This window comes from Mastigoproctus giganteus, chromosome 7 (genome assembly GCF_048544385.1).
Source record: "Mastigoproctus giganteus isolate SK-2022 chromosome 7, ASM4854438v1, whole genome shotgun sequence".
NCBI lineage: Eukaryota > Metazoa > Arthropoda > Arachnida > Uropygi > Thelyphonidae > Mastigoproctus > Mastigoproctus giganteus.
Window position 1 is genome coordinate 57,609,580 of NC_143581.1, and position 20,146 is coordinate 57,629,725.

Sequence of the window (20,146 nt, forward strand, 5' to 3'; positions counted from 1 at the left end):
TACGTTGTGGTGTATTACAGTACACTGTAAATGCCAGAGATTTAAAAGTGTATGGATAAAAGTGTAATGTCGTGTACCGTTGTTCTTCTGGCCATTTAGCCGCGGACCCCTGTTGGGATCCAACGTTGCCCCAGTTACGCCCCGTGGAGGCAGGCCAGGAACTCAGTAGACTTAGTTTACTCTGGCAGGTACTGCCGCTTAGTTTCCTGAAATTTCTGCGGCTAGGACCAAAAAAAAAAAAAAAAACACTTTGGGTGGCATATTCCAATGGTCATCAAGAAAATAAAGTGATTTTTGTTATTTGCGTTGACGTGTGGATATTATCGCTTTAATTTCTTAGGCTGAATGCTGGGCGTATGGCGGTTTTGATGTATTAATTTTGATGTGTGGGACTTCGCTAGCATGAAGATAGAGGGGAGGGAGACAGAAGACTGGGAGGAAAAGGCAGAAGTATGGAGCCAATAGAGAAGGTGGCCCCAGTTTCAGTGGGGCATGCCCAAGCCCCACCAGAGAGGAAACAGGGGATGGTGAGAAGGGGGGACCGTGTGGCCGTCCCCTCCTCCCGGGGAGTTAGGAATTATAGGTGAAGAGGGCTAGAGTGCCCTCTTCAGGTCTCCAATATGGCCTTTTCTCACGTCTGTTTCTCTTCATTGTCGCTCATGGGGCAAGCCACATCCTTGTGTTCCTCTTTCTTTGGTTGGTTCAGCATCCTTCTCTGATTGTGTGATAGCTTTTTTTTTTTTTTTTCACTTCCCTATCAAGTGGGTTCTGTTATCTTAAACGGGTGGCGTTCCGTTCTCAACTTTGGGTGGCCTATTCCAATGGTCATCATCATTGGTTGATATCCCCGTCCTTAGTTTCTCGTATTCCTTGGTGTCCATATTTGGTTTCATTACTCCTGTTGGCCTTGGTGGATGGCTATTTGTAGTTTTCTTCTGGAGAAGACGTCCTGAGCAAAGCGACTAAAGGCCACAAATTCTTCTGCTGTATCCAGGAGATGGTGTTCCTGGGTGTTAGGGATGTATTTAATTCTCGTGATCATTTGATATCTGATGTCTTCGTATATTTCACGCTGATGCATAACGTGATGCCATGTTTCTAGTTTGCCGCAGAGACAGTGTGATTCCTCGATTATGCCCATGGCATTTAATTTGGCCTTGAAAGGCCGTGGCCGGTGAGTAGAAAAGTAGTGTTTAGGCCTGGGTACAGCCATGCGGGAGCCTTGGGATACAGCTTGGTTACTTGGAGAATAAATTTTTTTGTTACCACTCCTTTTTCCACGTCTGTCCATCTTCTCTGCCAAATTTGTACGAGGTGGTCCACTATTTTTTGTTTCTCGTTTTTCCTGTTATTGGTGATGTCAATGGTAAGACCGTTGTAGGTGGTTTGGGTTCCTTTGGCTAGTAGATACATAAGTCCGCAGCGGGTTACCTCTAAATCCAAGGGTAGGGTCTCCGCAAGGACCTGTAGGGCACTCGTACTAACCGTGTTACATGCTCTTGTTATTGTTAATAATATGTTGCGTTGGATCGTGTCCAGTATCCTTTTATTCACTGCTGTTCCTGCTTTCTTGTACCATATGGGAGATCCATATGTTATTATTGGGATGAAGATGGCTTTATAATACAGGGACAGGGTTCTCCTGTTTAGCCCCCAGTCCCTGCGTCTAACTCTGGCAACGAGCGCTGTGTATATCCGCAGTTTCTCTTTTAGATAGATTAGGTGCGGTTTAAATGATAAGTTCTGATCGATGATCAGTCCCAGATATTTAATTTGAGTTGACAGTTTGATTGTTTGTCCTGCCAGCTTTATTTGTGGTGGTCTTCTAAGGTTTAACCTCCCTCTCAATAGTACTGAGTCCGTCTTCGTTGGCGAGATTATTAAGGTGTAAAGTTTTGCCCAGTCCTGCAAGGTTTCAAGGGCTTGATTTGCAAGCGTTTCAAGGTTATGTCTGGAATCTGCTGCGACTGTCAGTGCGAGGTCGTCTGCGAAGGCCTGGGCCTCCACCTCCCCCAGGTCCATGGTGAGGAACTCGTCAAACACTCCTGTGGAATATAGTGTTTGCCCCAGGACAGATCCCTGAGGGCAGCCCCTGCAGACCGGGCAGGTCAACTTCTTGTAGGGCGTTATTACTTGGACGCTTCTGTCCGAGAGATAAGTTTTGATGCTCCTGTACAAACTGCTTGGTGTTCTCGCTGCCCTGAGCCTGCAAAGGACGCTCAGCCACCAGAGGGTGTCGAACGCCCCAGCAAAGTCAACGGCTATGACAAGGAAATATTTCTTGGTACACTGCATCGCTTTGGTGATTAGGCCTTGGACGGCATCTATGGTCGAAGATCCCGATTTGAAGCCGTATTGCTTGGGTGAATTCAAGTTTGCCTCATTACAGTGGTTGTGGATCCTTTTATGTAACAATCTTTCGTAAAGCTTGCTTAGTGTCGACAATAAGGCTATGGGTCTATATGAATTGGGATTTTCCTGGTGTCTGTTTCGATTTTTGAGGATCAGTTTTAGATTGGCTGTCCTCCAGCTGGTGGGGAACTGGCCCTCTTTGATACAGGTGTTGTACAGTCGGAGCAGGAGGTCCGGCATAACCTCCGCTGCTTTCTTGACCATTTCCGGATCAATGAGCTCGGGGCCAGGGCACTTTTTGTTCCTGGTTTGTGATACCGCTTCTTGTAGTTCGTTGGCTGTGAAAGGGGATTCTAGTTGTTGGGTCTCATATTCTTCGTTTGCTTGGCAGATGGCTTTCTAGTCCTCTGTTAGTATGCCTGGTGGGTCTTGGATTAGATTGCTGAGTATGTTCTTTATTGAGTCCTGCCATGTTGCAGTGAGTGTTCCTTGTGCCGTCTTTGTTGCAGTCATCACTTCGCCTCTGAGGAGTTCGTTTGTGGTGATTTTATACACCACTCCCCAGGGTTCAGTATTTCCTGTTACTTGGACAAGTCGTTCCCAGGATCGCGAGTTCGATTCCCGCCTCGGGCTTGGATCACAGTAAAATGCAAAAACTTTGGGAGGTGCATTATGCTAGTGTCCAAGTGACCAACCTACCAGTTCCAGTCTATATCTGGGAAGTTAAAATCCACTATTATAAGGCACTCTGATTTACTGGCCCACTATTTCTCTGTATAATTGTTCATTGTACTCATCAGAGTCATTGGGCCTATAACAAACTCCTACCCACATGTTTGCTTTCCCAGTGCTTATGTCACAACAAACTAACTCAACATTGCACTGTCCACCAACATCAATTGGATGCACTTCCTTAGAATTTGTGTTTCTTAAGTAACAACAACAACAACATAACCCTTCCTCCCTTCCTACCCTTTCTGTACATATTGTACTCCTCAAATTCCAATTCTGTATCCCTTACATCTGAGTGGCTTCCACGTCTCTGTCATCCCAACAATATCCACCTTGGATGTCTTAATCAGCACTTCAAATTCATCAAATTTATTTACTATACTCCTAGCATTGGTGTACATGCAAGTATACATGCACCTGTTCTTACTCTTAGCTACTGTAACACAGCCCATGTATTTACTTGTTTTATGACTCCCAGCAGTTCCTCACTCCATAACTGAAAAGTTATGGAGTGAGGTAGTTTTACCTCCTCTCCACATGGAACCATTACAATAAATGCTCGACCTTCCTCTCTTCTGCTTCTGGTCCCTGTTTCATGGCAACTGTGAGGGTTTTTGTTACTGGCTAGTTTGTCCCAAGAGGAGCTCAGAAACAGTGTGTAAATCACAGAAGAGATATTCTGGCTTAGATTTATGCTGAATCTTGGAACTAATTTTTTTGAAAGCAATTTACTTCATATAGTATAGTATATATCAGTAATATACATGCTTAGTACATAAATAAGAAAAGAAAAAAAACATTTTCTACACGAACTTAGTTTAGCATTACTGAATAAAATAAGTTACCGATAGAAACATTTACTCGTCATTACTGATTTTGCTTTTAAACACCTTTTAAGTAGCAAAGTATATGTCATTCCCAGTAAAGGTCCGTTATTTGGAAGATTTCACGTGTATACATATAAATAATGCTTATAGTAATAATGGGTTAGGTTCCCCCCTCCAGTTTAAATTGGTATATAACCCCTAGCTATAATTTTTTCTCCCCAGCAGGTTCACTTTCACAAGCAAGTTCCATACAGTAAATAATGCCACTCCATTTCATAATAGTGAAAAAATCTTGTTTAAAATTATGATTACTTACATCACTATCAAGTGAAAGAGAATTGATTCTCAATTTCTGACTGAAGTGTTCTAAAGCATTAGATTTTCTCATGGTGGAAGTATCCCATTTAATTTCTTTGGGCTTATTTAGTGCAGGACTCCACGTGTCCATAATCTAAAAGCAAAAACAACAGACCATTTAAATATTATGTGATCTGTAATATTATGCAATATAATAATATCAACACAACAAAATATGAATATACATACAAATTACATTGTTACTAACACTGTTATTAACATTGCTAAAAAAAAAAGGCAAAGGGGATTTTACAGATCAGATCTCAAAATGTGGCTGATAACAACATATGCTCTTTGCAGAACACCTACTAAAAGTCAAATGAAATATTTTTCTCTCCTTTCAAAGAGATTTTAATTGGGCAAAATAATATTCCCTTTCATAGATGAGCCTTCGTGTCTTTCCAATTCATCCCACAGTGGTTCTAATGGATTCAGACTGGGGTTCTGAGCAAAGCAATCCATCAGTGTACATTATTCTCCTCAACCAAGCCATTATGCATTTGAGCTTTATGAGAGTAAGCATTGTCCTTTTGAAAAACATTAGGCTCTGCAACATAAAAAAAAATTGCATTGGCTGTTGGAAAAACATTAAGGATTTCACAGCACTGCTCCCTTCTACTATGTGCCATCATTTCAACATGAAAAGCATGCCCAAACTTCCACAGTGGTGGCAGTTTGGGCATGCTTTTCATGAACTTTTCAAAATGTTTAAGTTGGAACTAATATTCTCTATAGAAAAGTTCATTAGTATAGAAAATCCATTTCCACTCCCCCAGAAGCCAGTTCCTCTGAGCATAACACCACTGTCTTACCTCTGAGTATAATGCCACTGTCTTAATCATCAATAAATATGGAAATCCTACTGATGCAACACTGCATCAGTAGGATAGGATTTCCTGCATCATTAGAAAAAACTGCTCCTGTATGTTCCCAGAGCTCTTGGGCAATTCTGTGCCAACCTCAGTTGTATTTTCCAGAAAATATAACTGAATGTTTGGAGATCTGTTGTAAAGATGAGCAGCATCTCCGAATAATGTTCTATTTTAACATGGCTAAATGCCTTCCTCTTGCTTAAGATGTTCCGAATGGAAGGCTTCAAGCATGCTCAGAAGCTATAAATCTAAAATTCATCATACATCAAGCCTATGATACATCATTTGTCTACATTCAAATCTGCTCAGCTTATTCCCCATGGTATGCCAATTGTAAACGACAGCTTAACCTACTTCATTTAAACATCTGTTACTGCACTGTCTGGCAATATTTGCATAAAATGTTCTTATTTGTCAGCATTCCAATATAAATTTGTAACATGATCAATAATTAACAATGATATATATATATATATATATATATATATATATATATTATTTTTATGTGTAGAATATAGTAAGTATACATATAAGTATCGAATTTAACTAATGCTACTAATGAAAATACGGTGTACCCTGGGAGCGATATATGTGTTGAACAAAGGGTGGAAGAAAGGAAAAGAAAATAAGTGTAACGATATAAAATGAAAAGAACCAAAAAGCAAATTTTGAAAAAACAACGACCAAGGTAGAAATAGCATTGCAGTATCTTTCATAATTTTTGTCTTCTTCAGAGGTCAATCCACCAAAATTATGAAAAAGACAGCAATACTCTTACTTCTGTTTCTGACATGTTCTGTATGTCAAAGAACACGTGTAAGAAACCATGTGGTAAAATCTAAAAAGAATTTTGAATACAAATTTTGAATAAATAATTAAAATCAAGTTATGCAAAACTATTATGTGTTACTAAAGTATTACATACAGAACATGGATGACCTTACAGAAGTAAGTAGACCGCTATGAAAGTGAAATAGGCGAAGACAAAGGAATAGGAGTGACCAAATGACAAGGACTTAACGCTACTGGTGGTGTTGACAGAAAAGACTGTGCCGGAGGCTAACCCGTGTATATATGCGTAGATACGCTAGCGGCGCCTAACGTTAGACGAATTTTGGTGTCTGTATATTATGTAATGAATTTACGTAGGCGGTGGAGCTGCACTAGGCTAAGATTAAGTACATGATGCTCAAACACCCGGGATAGCTAAGAAATATAATAGCTGACAAAGTAGCAGTAGAAGGCAGCTAAACTTTGTTAAGGCGAAAAAATAGATTGGGTATAGTAAGAAAAATAGTGCTCTGGTATAGCGTTCGGTAGACTAATGGCGCACAGAGCATAAAATGTAGAATCTAGTAAAGTAAAAAGATGATTAAATTAGAAATATGTAGTTGGGCTAGGGTAATTCGGGGTTGCAAACCCTTCCTATAGTTAGGACCCTGAATGAATGTCCGAGAGTTAGTGCATCATGTATTTAAGTCAGTTGTGTTAAAATGTTATTGTGTACATTTAAGTTACAATCAAATCACAATTAACGATTAAATAAATAAATCAAGATAGGCTTAAAAATAATTACAAGATAAATACACTGTGTTAGGACAATCGGTGGGTACGAGTTTTCCAGACTGTAAGACACCAAAGAGGCCTAGTGTATTGTATTTACACTATATACATACTTGATGCGTATGGGAATAATTATAAGTCAATAATGCTGTTTATATTAATATCTATTAGGTTCTTGTGCCTTAATATGTTAAGGGCTTTATTGATATGATGGCGCAGATATGCAATAGGAAAAAGATTTTTGGTCAGTTTACTGTATAATATTCTGATGTTATCAATAGCTGTTGTTTTGTCGCTGCATATGGTTGCTATTCTGATGCATTGTGCTAGGATAACATTAGCATGTACCTGTTTGGAAATATTGGAATTTCATTGTGTAAAGTTTATTATGCTAAAGTTGAATGCTTCACATTTGTTGTACAAATTGATGGAGGTTATACCATTTTTTAACTTAATGTCTAGATCCAAAAAATGGGCTGCTTCAGAATTGTTTGTTCTTTCTAGTACAAGTTCGTTGCGGTATAAATGTCCATAATCCTGGATGAAATTCGGGCAGTTGATCACTATGAGGTCGTCTATATATCTGAATAGGGTAAAGTCCTGTGGAAATGAGGTTTCTGACCAATACAGATATAATATTGGTCAGAAACCTGGATATTGGTCAGAAACCTATATAGATTTCTGACCAATATATCTGACCACCAAATACGGAGGATGTGCAAAGGTCAGGGAATGACCACCGCATATCCCCGGAGCAATATGGCCTTAGTTGCTAATGCTCCTAAAAACCAAATAACAATCAAACTGAGTTATGAGATTCAAGCAATTCACAAACATTTGCAGTGTCTAATTCATCCAAACCTAGCTCTCTTCCAATGTCAGTTATTTCTTCAATTGCATTTGAGCTGAAAGCGACCAAGATCATTTTCACAATGTAGCATAACATATTTCCACAGGGCTCTCATACTGCTTGCTTGCTTACTTTGAGTCATGACTCATGAATATTTTTAATGGTATCTTCTATATTATATTTATTACAAAATTCTACCAACGAAATTGCATTTTCTCCTGCTGTAGCTTCAAATGCAAAAATTTTTCTTAGATGGCCTTGAAAGTTGCAAGTACATCTTGGTTCAAGGGTGGCAATAATGGTGTAGCATTTGCTGATAAAAATCACACATCACTAAGCACAGTGGAATGACCAGGAGCATTATCCAAAATCAATAAGGCATTAAAATCAAGGTTGTTCTTACAATATTTTTCAAAAATTTAGGACAAAAATAGGTAGAAAACCAATCTTCAAATAGTCCTTTGGTCACCCATGCTTTTTTATATTAGTGTGCCAAATTACTGATAGTGATCGTTTCTTATAGCCTTTAAGAGCCTTGGGGTTCTGTGAACAATACACAAAAACTGGCTTCCATTTAAAATCACCTGCAGCATTTCCTCTTAATAAAAGTGTTAATTGATCTTTTTACATACAGGCTGACATTTTTCTTTCTTTGATAAAAAAAGAAGTTCTTATAAAGCTTCCAGAACAATCCAGTTTCATCCATACTAAATATTTGTTCATCACTATAACTTTTTCCATTATTTTCTTCAAAATATCTGGATATTTTAATGCAGCTTCTTTGTCTGCTGAATTTGGAGATTCAACTGTTATTCAAACATATGTAGTTCTGTTCAAATTTTTAAAACATTCAAACCAGCCACAACTAGGAAAAATTTTCTTCGGTTGCCACTTAATTCACTTTTTTTTTTTCTGTTTTCTTTCACAGTTGAGAAAAAACTTAATGCTTTTGCTTTGATAGTCACAGCACTCAGTGGAATTCATTTCTGATTACAATCTTCAATTCATATTGTCTACATTTCTACTGAATTTGATGCAACTTTACTCTTTCCCTTCTGTATTGATCTGCTTTGTTCAAAATATTGTGTACTGTTGATTCATTTATTCCAAAGTCTCAACCAATTTTTGCTTTGCTATCACCACATTTAAAACCACACTAAATCAAATTTGGACCAGTGTTATCTGAAATGTGATGTCAAATTATAAAACGCACTAGACTGAAAATTGCATTAATCAAACCACATTAATCAAGGGATTGCTGTATTGATATTTATTAATATTGACAATAAAATAAATTTCCTAAAGCCCGATTAAAGCCGAATTACAGCACTTCTCAAATAAATAAAAACTAGATGATTCAATATTCAAAACAAGACAGCTGGTACCAAAGAATGCAGAACAAATGAAAACTGACTGAGCTGTTTGATTTTTTTAGGAGCATTAGCAACTAAGGCCATATTGCTCCGAGATATGCGGTGGTCATTCCCTGACCTTTCCGTATCCGCCGTATTTGGTGGTGATGGGCTCGAACCCCGGTCTAATCAAGAAGCGTGTGCTACGCACTGCTGCTCCTTCCCACCTGGCTACGGAAGCGCCTGCTGACTGAGCAAATAACTACTAATCCCAGAACATCCACTTATGTTGTCTTCAATGTTAAAATCACAATATTGGAAGAAATACTAAAACAGAATCCTCAGAAAAATTATTTTAGGTTCTTTCCTGATCTCAGGAATGTTCTTTGACAATTTCTGAGGTAAACAAATCATAATGTACTTGGAGGTATTGTACAGTTAATTCTCTGAATTATGACCCCATAGTATAAGTTTCGTATTTATTACACAGTTTGGGATAAAAAAAAAAATAATAATAAATAACATTACACAAACATAAATCACTGCTGTTTAGAGTTCATGATTAAGAAACAGTATAATATGCAAAAAGTTACTGGGAAGTTATCATATTATAGAATTTTGTCATATATTATATAGAATGTCGTAACTTAGATTAGTCAACTAGGATATAGTTTCAATTCTATTATATTTTATACAGATTTATTCAAAAATAAATAAACATTTTCAACTGTTAATGGAACATATGCATGACAATAAATTCTCAAATATCAAACAACAAACAATAGATAGTTTGTATTTTTAAAAGAAAACATGTTGTTAAAATGCCTTCTACATTATAAAAAAGCTCATCCAGTTTGCAAAGGTAAATGCAGTGACTATTGTGCAATGTAAATTTTGTTTGTGATACAAAAAAGATCCATCACAGCATAAGTCAATTTATAACTGATGTACAGTTTGAAAACAAAAGCTGTATCAGCAAGGGAAGTCCAGTTGTTGCCCCACACCACTGATGAAACAATTCAATATGTAAGAGAAAGCTTTCATACAATAAAAATCCACTTTGAGATGTAGTTGTGAACTGTATAAGCCTAAGTGTTTACCTTTGAAAACTTACCAACTATTTAGTGCAGATAGTAAAACTGAACAAATGCAAACCATTGCTGTGACTTTTAAGAAAGTCACAGAGGACAGCAGTAAAGCTTATTTTTAGCAATGAAGCCACCTTTTCACTTGAGTGGGAAAGTTCTTTCCCAATCAAGTGAAATAACATTAGGGGAAAAAAAAGTTGTGTGGCAGTAATTATTTTTCTAATAAGAAAAAAATCAAAGGTACTTACACTATGTCTATGAGAAACATCTTTAGTCAGCTCACGGTATTTACAGTACATAACTGAAAAGGAATTAAAAATTAAATGAAAATGTTCTATTTCTCAATAGTATATTAAATCAAGGTAAAAAGCTTTAGAACAAAAATATGCCCATGTAATGCACAATCTCTAAAACTGAAACCAACTAATGAGAGAGAAAGGGAGAGAAGATACATTGTTTTTCTGTTTTTTTTCATGAGAATGCATTCACGTGTTAACTATTTCCAGCTACATGGTACTTTCACCTTTTTCACAAAAGTGGGAGAAAACTAATGCAGTTTTTCCATTGTTCACCAAATCACATTTTCTTCAAATAAATTCTTGAATTAAATGTAATCAACCCCACAGCACTTCTGTTTTTTTCTCTTTAGTTTATTTTTAAATGAAATTAGATAGCCAGATGGTTTACATTCATCTAAGCATAAAAGATACCAAGTTAACTAATAACTTTGTTTATTCATTATCTAAACTGCATCCTTCCACTGATGCCCACTTTATTTGATGTGCAATTAGTTTAAGATTTTGTAATAATGCCACTTGACAGTGATGATGCCACAAAATGTCGAACACAATTATTGTTAAAAAAAAAAAAAAAGTTTAAAATTTTGTTGTTAGGATAGACATCTAGTGATAAGCATAACTGAATTATGCATAATCAATTATTTCAATTAAGAAATAAAACAGTTAATTAATGTACACAGCACATTACATTTCAAGAGTGTTTGTTTTTCTTAAATTAAATGAATTTTTTTTTCTTTTCCTGTGATTAACTGAAGTGAAGGGTAAATATAGTTATCTTCTTCTTCTTCAAGAGGAGTGTTTCCATTTACAATGGTTTCCTCAGCCTACAAGTTACTTCTTGTTAGGAATTTTTTCCCGCCATAAAGTGCGGTTCAAGGTGTCTTGGTCAGTTAAGCCTTGGGCTGTCATGCACTCATGTACTCCATCCATCCATGTCCTCCTAGGTCTTCCTCTTCTCCTTCTTCCAGGAGGTATCCATTCCAGGATAGCCTTTGGATATGTTTTCTTGCATCCGTTTTACATGTCCATACCATGTTAGACACTTTTTGATGGTGTCAATAATAGTCTTTTTCGCTTCCATGTTTTCCCTTATGTCTTCATTCCGTTTTCTGTCTCTTCTAGAAGTTCCTGCTGAGCGTCTCCAAAAATCCATTTTTGTGGAGAGCAATTTGTTTTCTGCTCGCCTATTCAACGTCCAGGTTTCCACTCTATACATATAGTTATCTCATCAATTAATTACTAAGATTATTACTTTATAGAACACTTAATAAAACTATTAATTTTACTTTCTGTGAACTTAGTCATTCAGTTTGATTACAATTGTATAATAGTCATTACTCTTCTCTCATATACTCTTTTTTTTTTTTTTTGTCTCTTTTCTCTCTACATAAATTTCTTTTCACAAGCAATACCACATTCACAACCCTGTGAATGTGGTATCGCACCTGCTAGGTGATCTGATTGAGGTGTATAAGGCCTTGACTGGGTTGAACATGCTGAATTCTGATGGGATTCTTCCACTTGTTCAGATTACAAACCTAAAGGGGCATAAATTCAAATTGAGGAAAGACAGCTGTAGAATAGATGTGCGGAAATTTGCCTTTAACCAGCGGATAGTTAATTGCTGGGACAAACTTCCATCTGTCGTTGTGGAAGTTGATAGGTTAAATAAATTTAAGGAGTATGAACCAGACAAACATTTAGAGGGAATTGTTGTGTGAATTTTTTTTTTTTTTTGGCTGATGCTACATAAGCTCATACACTTGCTTTCTTGTATCACATGCCATGATTACTATAAGTAAAAAAAAAAAGAAAGAAAAACTAAAAAGATGTAATAGATATATCTAGAATATAAAAACAATCAGACAATAGAGATCTCAAGCAGTAAAGAAATAAATGAATGAAAGAAATGAAAGTAAGAGGTTACTAAGATTAAAATGTCCAAAATGAATATACGTGATATTATTAACAGAGTGAAAAAATATTGAGAACAGTAAAGAAATTATGGTATTAAAAAAAAAAAAAAAATATATATACAGTCAATCCTCATATAACGTGTTTACACTACACGAATTCGATCATACACGATTTATAAATAGGGGAACGTTATCTTATATAACACGAATAGAATTCGCTTATGCATGATTCGCCTTTGTGTTTACCAGAAATGGCAGCCGAACGCAGAATCACCCCAACCAAACGCAGCACAATAGGAATGAAGAGAAGATTCTGAAAATGTATTTATGTTTTTTATATCAGTGAAGGGGAAACACATTTCACCATAATAACATAAAAACCAACACAATTCCAGCTATCGGTATAATCGCAAATGCAATTGGACCGAGTTTACTACCAGTTTACAAAGGGTACTAGGAAAGTTTTGCAATACAGCTTTGTTTATTTAATTTTTTCAAAGTAATTTCCTCTACATTCAATACACCTCTCCATCCTCCGAAACCAATCTTTAAACCAGTTCTGCCAAGTTTCACTAGGGAGTAAAGCACACTCGTTGTCCCAAGCCCGTAGAAGGTCCTCATCACTGGAAAACCGCCTCCCTTTTAGCTTCATTTTCACATGCGGGAACAGTGCAAAGTCGCAGGGAGCAAGGTCTGGACTGTAGGGAGGGTGCTCGAGAAGTTTCAGTCCTGTCGTGGTCAAATATTCGGTGCAGGCTTTGGCGGGGTGAGCTGGAGCATTTTCGTGATGGAGGTACCAGGTGTCCATTCTTGACTTTGGCCGCAGGTTCTTCATAGATCCAATGACTTTAGGCAGGCATTGTTCAGTATACCACTTAGCTGTGACTGTTCTCTGCGTGTCCAAAACAACACGTTCCACAATTCCACTCGATTTGAAAAATACAGCTATCATTTTCTTCTTTACAGATCGGGATTTTTCTGACAATTACGGGTGTGTCGTCATCATCAAAGACCCAAACTTTGTTTTGAGCCTTGGTCGGCAGATCGTAATAGTACAGCCAAGTCTCGTCACCTGTCACGATGTTGTTCACATACCGAGATTGTCCCTTATCAAACTTTTTTAACATCTCCTGGCACCAAGTCACACGTCGTGTCATCTGCTCTTCAGTCAGTTGATGCGGCACCCAGAGAGAACAAAGTTTCTTCACATGCAAATGATCTTGCAGAATCGAACGAATTGCTGGTGCATTTAGGCCCAAAGTATCCTCTATCTGTTGGTAGGTCACTCGCCTGTTTTCGTCAAGCATTTTCCTCACAGCAGTAACATTTTCCTCCATAACTGACATTCGTGGCCTTCCCGGCCTCTCAGAATCCTCCAGAGTGAAATTTCCCCTTTGGAATTCTCTATACCACCTGAATATCGTTGTACGATGTGGACAATCATAATCTAGTGCAAGAGTCATTTCTTCTAAGCACTGGTCTATGGTTAAACCACGCACGAAATTATACCGCAAAACTGTCCTTATCTCATTTCGTGACCACGATGCCATCGCAAACACTTTACACTCTCACTACTAATGAATAACTGAGCCCATCGACTTGGCGCGGCGGCTACTATACACGTATGAACATGTCTCAACATGCAGCAACAAGCAGCTTCCTGTGATTCATTGTTGCATCATATTGCAAAACTTTCCTAGTACCCTTTGTATAACAGATTCCACTAGCAGAAACGCAACTGGAAATTGTTTTTATTGTTTTATGGTAGTAACCCCTAGAAATGTGCTTTAGTAAAATATGAAGTGGTAATAGTGTATCTCTGCCTTTACGGTGTGGTTTATTCAGTTGCTACACACACGCAGCTTTGTTTATGTGTATAAGCATGCCTCCTCGTTTTGTAATTGTGCTTTGTTCCCTAAAAATGAGTAAAATACTTAAAAGGTGTGAAAAGGAAGCATCCTGGTGAAGACACTGCAGATTCAGAGAGAAAAAGAAAAGCAATATCGATAAACATAGGCAGACTGGGTCAAAAATTCTTACCCGGGAAAATTTTTAGTGGCCTCATACTATGGTTTATGGCCAAAATCACATCGGCCTCTGGCCCACCAGGGTTTCCCCGGTAAGGCTTATGGCCAGTTCGCCTCTGTCGATAGAGAAAAAATATGAAATTGTGAAATGAAAATTGTGAAAAGACCATGTGATATTGCACGTGCTACAGACCTAAATGACACAACGCCGAGAATTAGAAAGAATGCAGAGAAAATAAAAACAACTTTCATAACAGGAACAACTGAAATGTGTAATTAAAATCCATTAGATTAAGACACAAAGAATTGAAAGAGATGGAACGCCAGTCATCTGTTTGGATAGAAAATCAAACAAAAAACAAGTTTGCTTACAATAGAAGTAAAAGCATTAGCAATAATTTATTACATAATAGTCGTAATAAAATGCGTAAGTATTTTATTACGATTATTTATTGTGTTTGGTAATGTTTTGGTTACAAATGTGTGTTCAATCTTGGGTTGTCGGCACCTAACCCCATTTTTCCCATAGGGCTTGTTGTTTATATTGCACGATTTTGCATTGCACGAGGGTTTCTAGGAAAGCAACTATGTGTTATACGAGGACTGACTGTATATATATATATCCAAGTATGAAAAAGCAAATAGTAAAATTATATTATAATAAATATTAAATAGTCACATAACCAATTAATGCCATCTAAGATGATTAAACATTACATCGGTCTGTATAAATATGAATATGAGCTAAGTTAATAGTGGTAAGAGTTTTTAAAGTTAAAAAATGATATACTAGCTTATCAGGTAAACCAAAAACCATAGCAGGTACCCAACGTAACCTGGAAAAAATATAAATATATGCCATGACATAAGCAATAAATTATAAAAGCATAAAAAACTACCATTAAAATGTTAATTATGGCAATGAGATACATTGAAAGGGACTTTTTCGAGGGCTAACCCTTTCAATGTATCAACCATAATTAACAAGCTATCCGTTTCTGTAGTCATCGTCCAGCATAACTATGTCCAAATGTATGTAAAATAGTAAGATAGGGCCAAAAAGTAGTGACGAGAATAAAATTATGTTGATTAATCCCAAATTTAGCAGTAAGCTGGCAAGATGACTGTTAGCCCAACGGATAGTCAAAATTTAAATTAGAGAAAGAGCTATAATTATTATTAGGCATATGTGCGTAGTTGATAGTAAATGCAGTCACGGTAGTCTAAGCAAAAGTCAATCAACAGTGGAAGCTAGCGCTAACCAAAGGCGAACGGAAAAAGGTAGAAGAATAGATATAGTACCTCAATCCCCCTCGAATACTCTAATAGTTCATGAGGTATGAAAAAATAGGGATAAGAAAGTGAAAGTTAAACAGAAAAGAAAAAGTAAAATAATTAACATAGGATGCAACCTTATAGTAAGGTATCCTGGTTATGGCAGGCAATGTACAGACGTATAGAATGCGTTAAGATTACTATATGCATGAGTAAAATAAGAATGCTTACCACCGTATAGCCAAAGCACTAAGAACCGCGTGAATTAGCACGTGTAGAATATATAACTACCGATCGAAGCCCCCCCTAGGAAATGTAACAGCTAAGTTAAGTGCTAAATTAAGTATAATTACATGTAGCGCCCTCAGCAGTTTTTATATATACTGCATAATATTACACATAGAAAGGCCGTCAAATAAGTATCTCTCGAAGTCACAGTAGAAGTTAACAGAATAAGTTCCTACCCTTAGAGCAAATATAGGTACGACGTTTTTAATGCATGTAAGCTATATGCAACTTACTCCATGAGCAGTGCCTACTATTTACATAATTACATATCCAACGGAATTTATCTAAGCCAAAGAAACACCTACGAAAATTTACAAAGGCTATGTTATATTAGTGCCTGTTTAGGACTTTATCTATAATACTTTGTGCGTTAAGGTTATAATGCCCCTTATTATTTGCTATCAATATGGCTTTATAAAGATATCGTGTAATTATGTGGTGTGGGAAGCAATTTTTTAATAACTTAGATCTGAATTCAATGAGTGTATCTATAATATAATCAGTCTGGTTACATATGCATACATATACACACACACACACACACACACACACACACACACACACACACACACACACACACACACACACACACACACACAAATATACAAATAAAAATAGACTGAAAAATACAAATAAAAATAAACTCATTTCATAATAAACAAAATCCAGAAGAGAAAAAGAAGTAAATAACATATAAAAGAAGTAAATACATATAACATATAAATAACATATAAAGTAGCAAGAAAAGAGTGCTTAAACTTTGCGAAGGAGAAAGGTAGTATAGGAAGAATACAGTTTTTTTACTATGTGTTTGTAAAATTAATGGTTCACAAGAAATAAAAATAATATGGGAAAGTAAGAAGTAAAGGAAATACAGAAAAAATGGAATGACTCAGGCAGTTCACAGATGCAAATCCTGTAACTATAGAAAGGACCTCGAACAGAGTTCTATGAGTATGAATCATGAATTTAAAGTCAGTTAAAAGAGAATAATATATATATATATATATTTAAAAAAAAAAAAAACCATAAATATACACCAAAATAGTCAAAGTAGAATGATCTGTATTCACATACAAACATTCTGCACCTGTATTCATAGGTATAAGCTTTCTGCACTAAGACACAGAAATGACTAGGCATATAACATACAGAAAGTACAAACCCAGCAAATGAAATTAACTGAACAACCTGCTGTGCTAGCTTTTTTCCTATTTCTTCACTCTATTACTCATTGTGTGTGTGTGTGTGTGTGTGTGTGTGTGTGTGTGTGTGTGTGTGTGTGTGTGTGTAAAAATATAAACATTTTATATACAGGGTGTCTCAAAAATACATGGCAAAACTTCAGGAATGAGTTCCTCATATGTAGACAATAAAAATGTTTTATATCAACATAATTCCAGAAATGCTTGGTTTTCGAGTTTTGAAAGTGTCTATGACACTTAGAGGGGAACAGGTATCCTGTGTGTTATCAGACACTCAGCCTAAAACACTGATGGATCCAATATCTCTCTATTACAGAAGATTTAGGAGAAGTCCGGTTCGCCTGCCTCCCTAAAATCCACTCATGCACACCTTCTCGATGGTAAGCCCTGTTATGTCACTCAGGTGGCAACGAACGTGTAGAGTGGCTCTCTTCAAGATGCCTGGTCAGCGTGAAGAGGAAAAGACCAAACCCTCAAGCATATGAGAGCACAAATACAAATGGCCCTCAGTCCGCAGCAGCTTTCACTCTCCCTCTTACGGCAGCGAGAGGATCAGAGTAGAAGCAGAGGGTGCTAAGAATCTCTGGGTACGACCAGGCTGCCATGAACGGAAACTGAACTTGGCCTGTTATAACGTACGATCACTCATCGGTGAAGACAGGATATTAGAGCTGGAAAAGAAATTAGAAAATGTGAATTGGAATATCATCGGTTTGGCTGAAACAAGAAGAAGAAATGAATCACTTATAAGTTTATCAAGTGGAAATCTGCTGTACACCAATGGAAACAGTGAAAGGAGTGAAGGTGGAGTTGGGTTTCTGTTCAATAAAGATTTTAAAAACAACATTTTGGAATTCAAAAGCACATCACCAAGGGTGTCAAGACTAATACTCAAGATTTCTAAGAGGTACAAGCTAAAGATTATAATGATTTATGCACCAACATCGAGCCATGATGATGATGATGAAGAGGTTGAAGAAATGTACACCGAAATTGAGTCTTCTAGATGAGCAGAAAACCCACTACACTATTATTATGGGTGACTTCAATGCTAAGGTTGGAAAAGGGCAAAACAGCGCAGAAAGAGGAACTATAGGAAATTTTGGAATTGGTGAAAGAAATAAAAGAGGTGAAAGACTTGTGGAATTTGCAGAATCTCAAGGACTGTCAGTAATGAACACTTTTTTCAAGAAAAGGGTAAACAGAAAGTGGACATGGAAGAGTCCAAATGGATTAAATACTAATGAAATCGACTTCATCCTCACTAACAGAAGATATATACGAGGAATATTACAACTTTCTGAAAGTGATAAAGCCCAAGAAACCTATAGGGAAACAGAAATCCAAAGAAGAAAAAATTAGTCAAGAAACACTTGTCATGATGAACCGAAGACGACAAATGAAGAGCAAGAAAAACACTGACATGGAGAAAACTGAGTATACTGATTTATCCAAAGCCATTAGAAAGAGACTCAGAGAGGACATAAGAATATTTAACACAAGAAAAGTAGAACAAGCATTAAGGGAAAACAAAGGATTTAAATCAGCAGCCATGAGCAGTAATACAGAGAGACAAATGATACTGAAACTGAAGAATAGCGATGGTGTACTTATAAACAGCAGAGAAGGCATAATTCAAATAGCAGAAGACTACTATAGAGAATTATACAAGGAGCGAGGGAATGATACCAGCAGTGGGGAAGATGGATTGCAAAGTAGCAACACATACGACATACCCGATATTCTTCCTGATGAGGTAGAACATGCATTGAAGAAAATGAAGAATCGGAAAGCCCCGGGGGAAGATGAAGTTACTGTAGAGTTGTTAAAACTGGGAGGAAGAGACATAACACAAAAACTGGCAAGGCTCTTCACAAAGTGCATTAGAAAAGGTGTGACGCCTAAGCAGTGGAATAATGCAATCATAGTTTTGCTGCATAAGAAAGGAGATAAATCAGAAATTGGAAATTATAAACCAATTAGCTTGTTATCCCACATCTACAAGTTGTTCACAAGGGTCATTACTAATAGATTAGAAAGAATACTTGATGAGAATCAACCGAAAGAGCAAGCTGGCTTTAGGACACGATTCTCAACTATGGATCACCTTCACGTAATATCACAGCTAATGGAGATAGCAAATGAATATAAAACACCATTATGCCTGGCATTTGTGGATTATGAAAAGGCATTTGACTCCATACAGCATAAGGCAATGTTTCAGGCACTGGAAAGACAAGGCATAGATATACCATATATTATGATCTTGAAGATATATATGAGAATGCTACCTCCTTTATTAGACGAGACAAAGACAGTAGCAAATTTAAAATCGAGAAAGGAGTTCGACAAGGAGACACAATATCTCCGAAGCTGTTTACTGCTGCCCTTGAGGAAGCTTTCGAAAGATTAGACTAGTCGCAGAAAGGAGTCAATGTGAACGGAGAATACCTAAACCATTTACGATTTGCAGATGACATTGTGGTTATAAGCCATGATCCCAAAGAATTAGAGGAAAATCTTAATCAGTTATGCACAGTTAGTAAGGATTTTGGACTAAAGATGAAGATAGCTAAAACAAAAGTAATGATGAACAAGTATGCCACGGAAAGGGAAATAATGATTGAAGGAGCAGTAATTGAAAAGGTGGAGTCAATACTTATCTGGGACAAGTTATTAGCTGTAATAATGATAAATGGCTGGAAGTCAAGAGAAGAATAAATTTTGGATGGATAGCATTCAGGAAATATAGTCACATACTGAAGAGCAATATCCCAATTTGTCTGAAACGTAAAATAATGAATCAATGTATACTCCCCACCATGACTTATGGAAGTGAAACTTGGGCACTCACCAAATGAATGGAAGAGAAGCTGAGAACTACACAGCGAAGAATGGAACGAATTATATTGGGAATCAGACTGTTAGATAAGAAGAGAAACACATGGATTAGGCAGCAAACTCAAGTAAAGGACATTCTTATCAAAACTAAAGAACTAAAATGGTCTTGGACAGGACACATAGCTCGAAGACATGATGACAGATGGACTAAGAAAATAACAGAATGGTACCCAAGAGGAGCTAGAAGAAAACCTGGAAGACAAAGGCAGAAATGGATGGATGAAATTCATGAGTTTTTGGGT

General features: G+C 36.9%; 1 protein-coding gene across 1 annotated transcript in view; it reads right to left on the minus strand.

Moving 5' to 3' along the window:
• Positions 1-20,146, minus strand: part of RecQ4 (RecQ4 helicase) — a 398,588-nt gene that overhangs the window by 292,454 nt on the left and 85,988 nt on the right. Inside the window, exons 6-7 of the mRNA XM_090378321.1 lie at positions 10,242-10,294; positions 4,228-4,362 (exon numbers count right to left, since the gene is read on the minus strand). Coding sequence (XP_090234447.1) covers positions 4,228-4,362; positions 10,242-10,294 — 188 coding nt within the window. The remainder of the gene's footprint in view (positions 1-4,227; positions 4,363-10,241; positions 10,295-20,146) is intronic.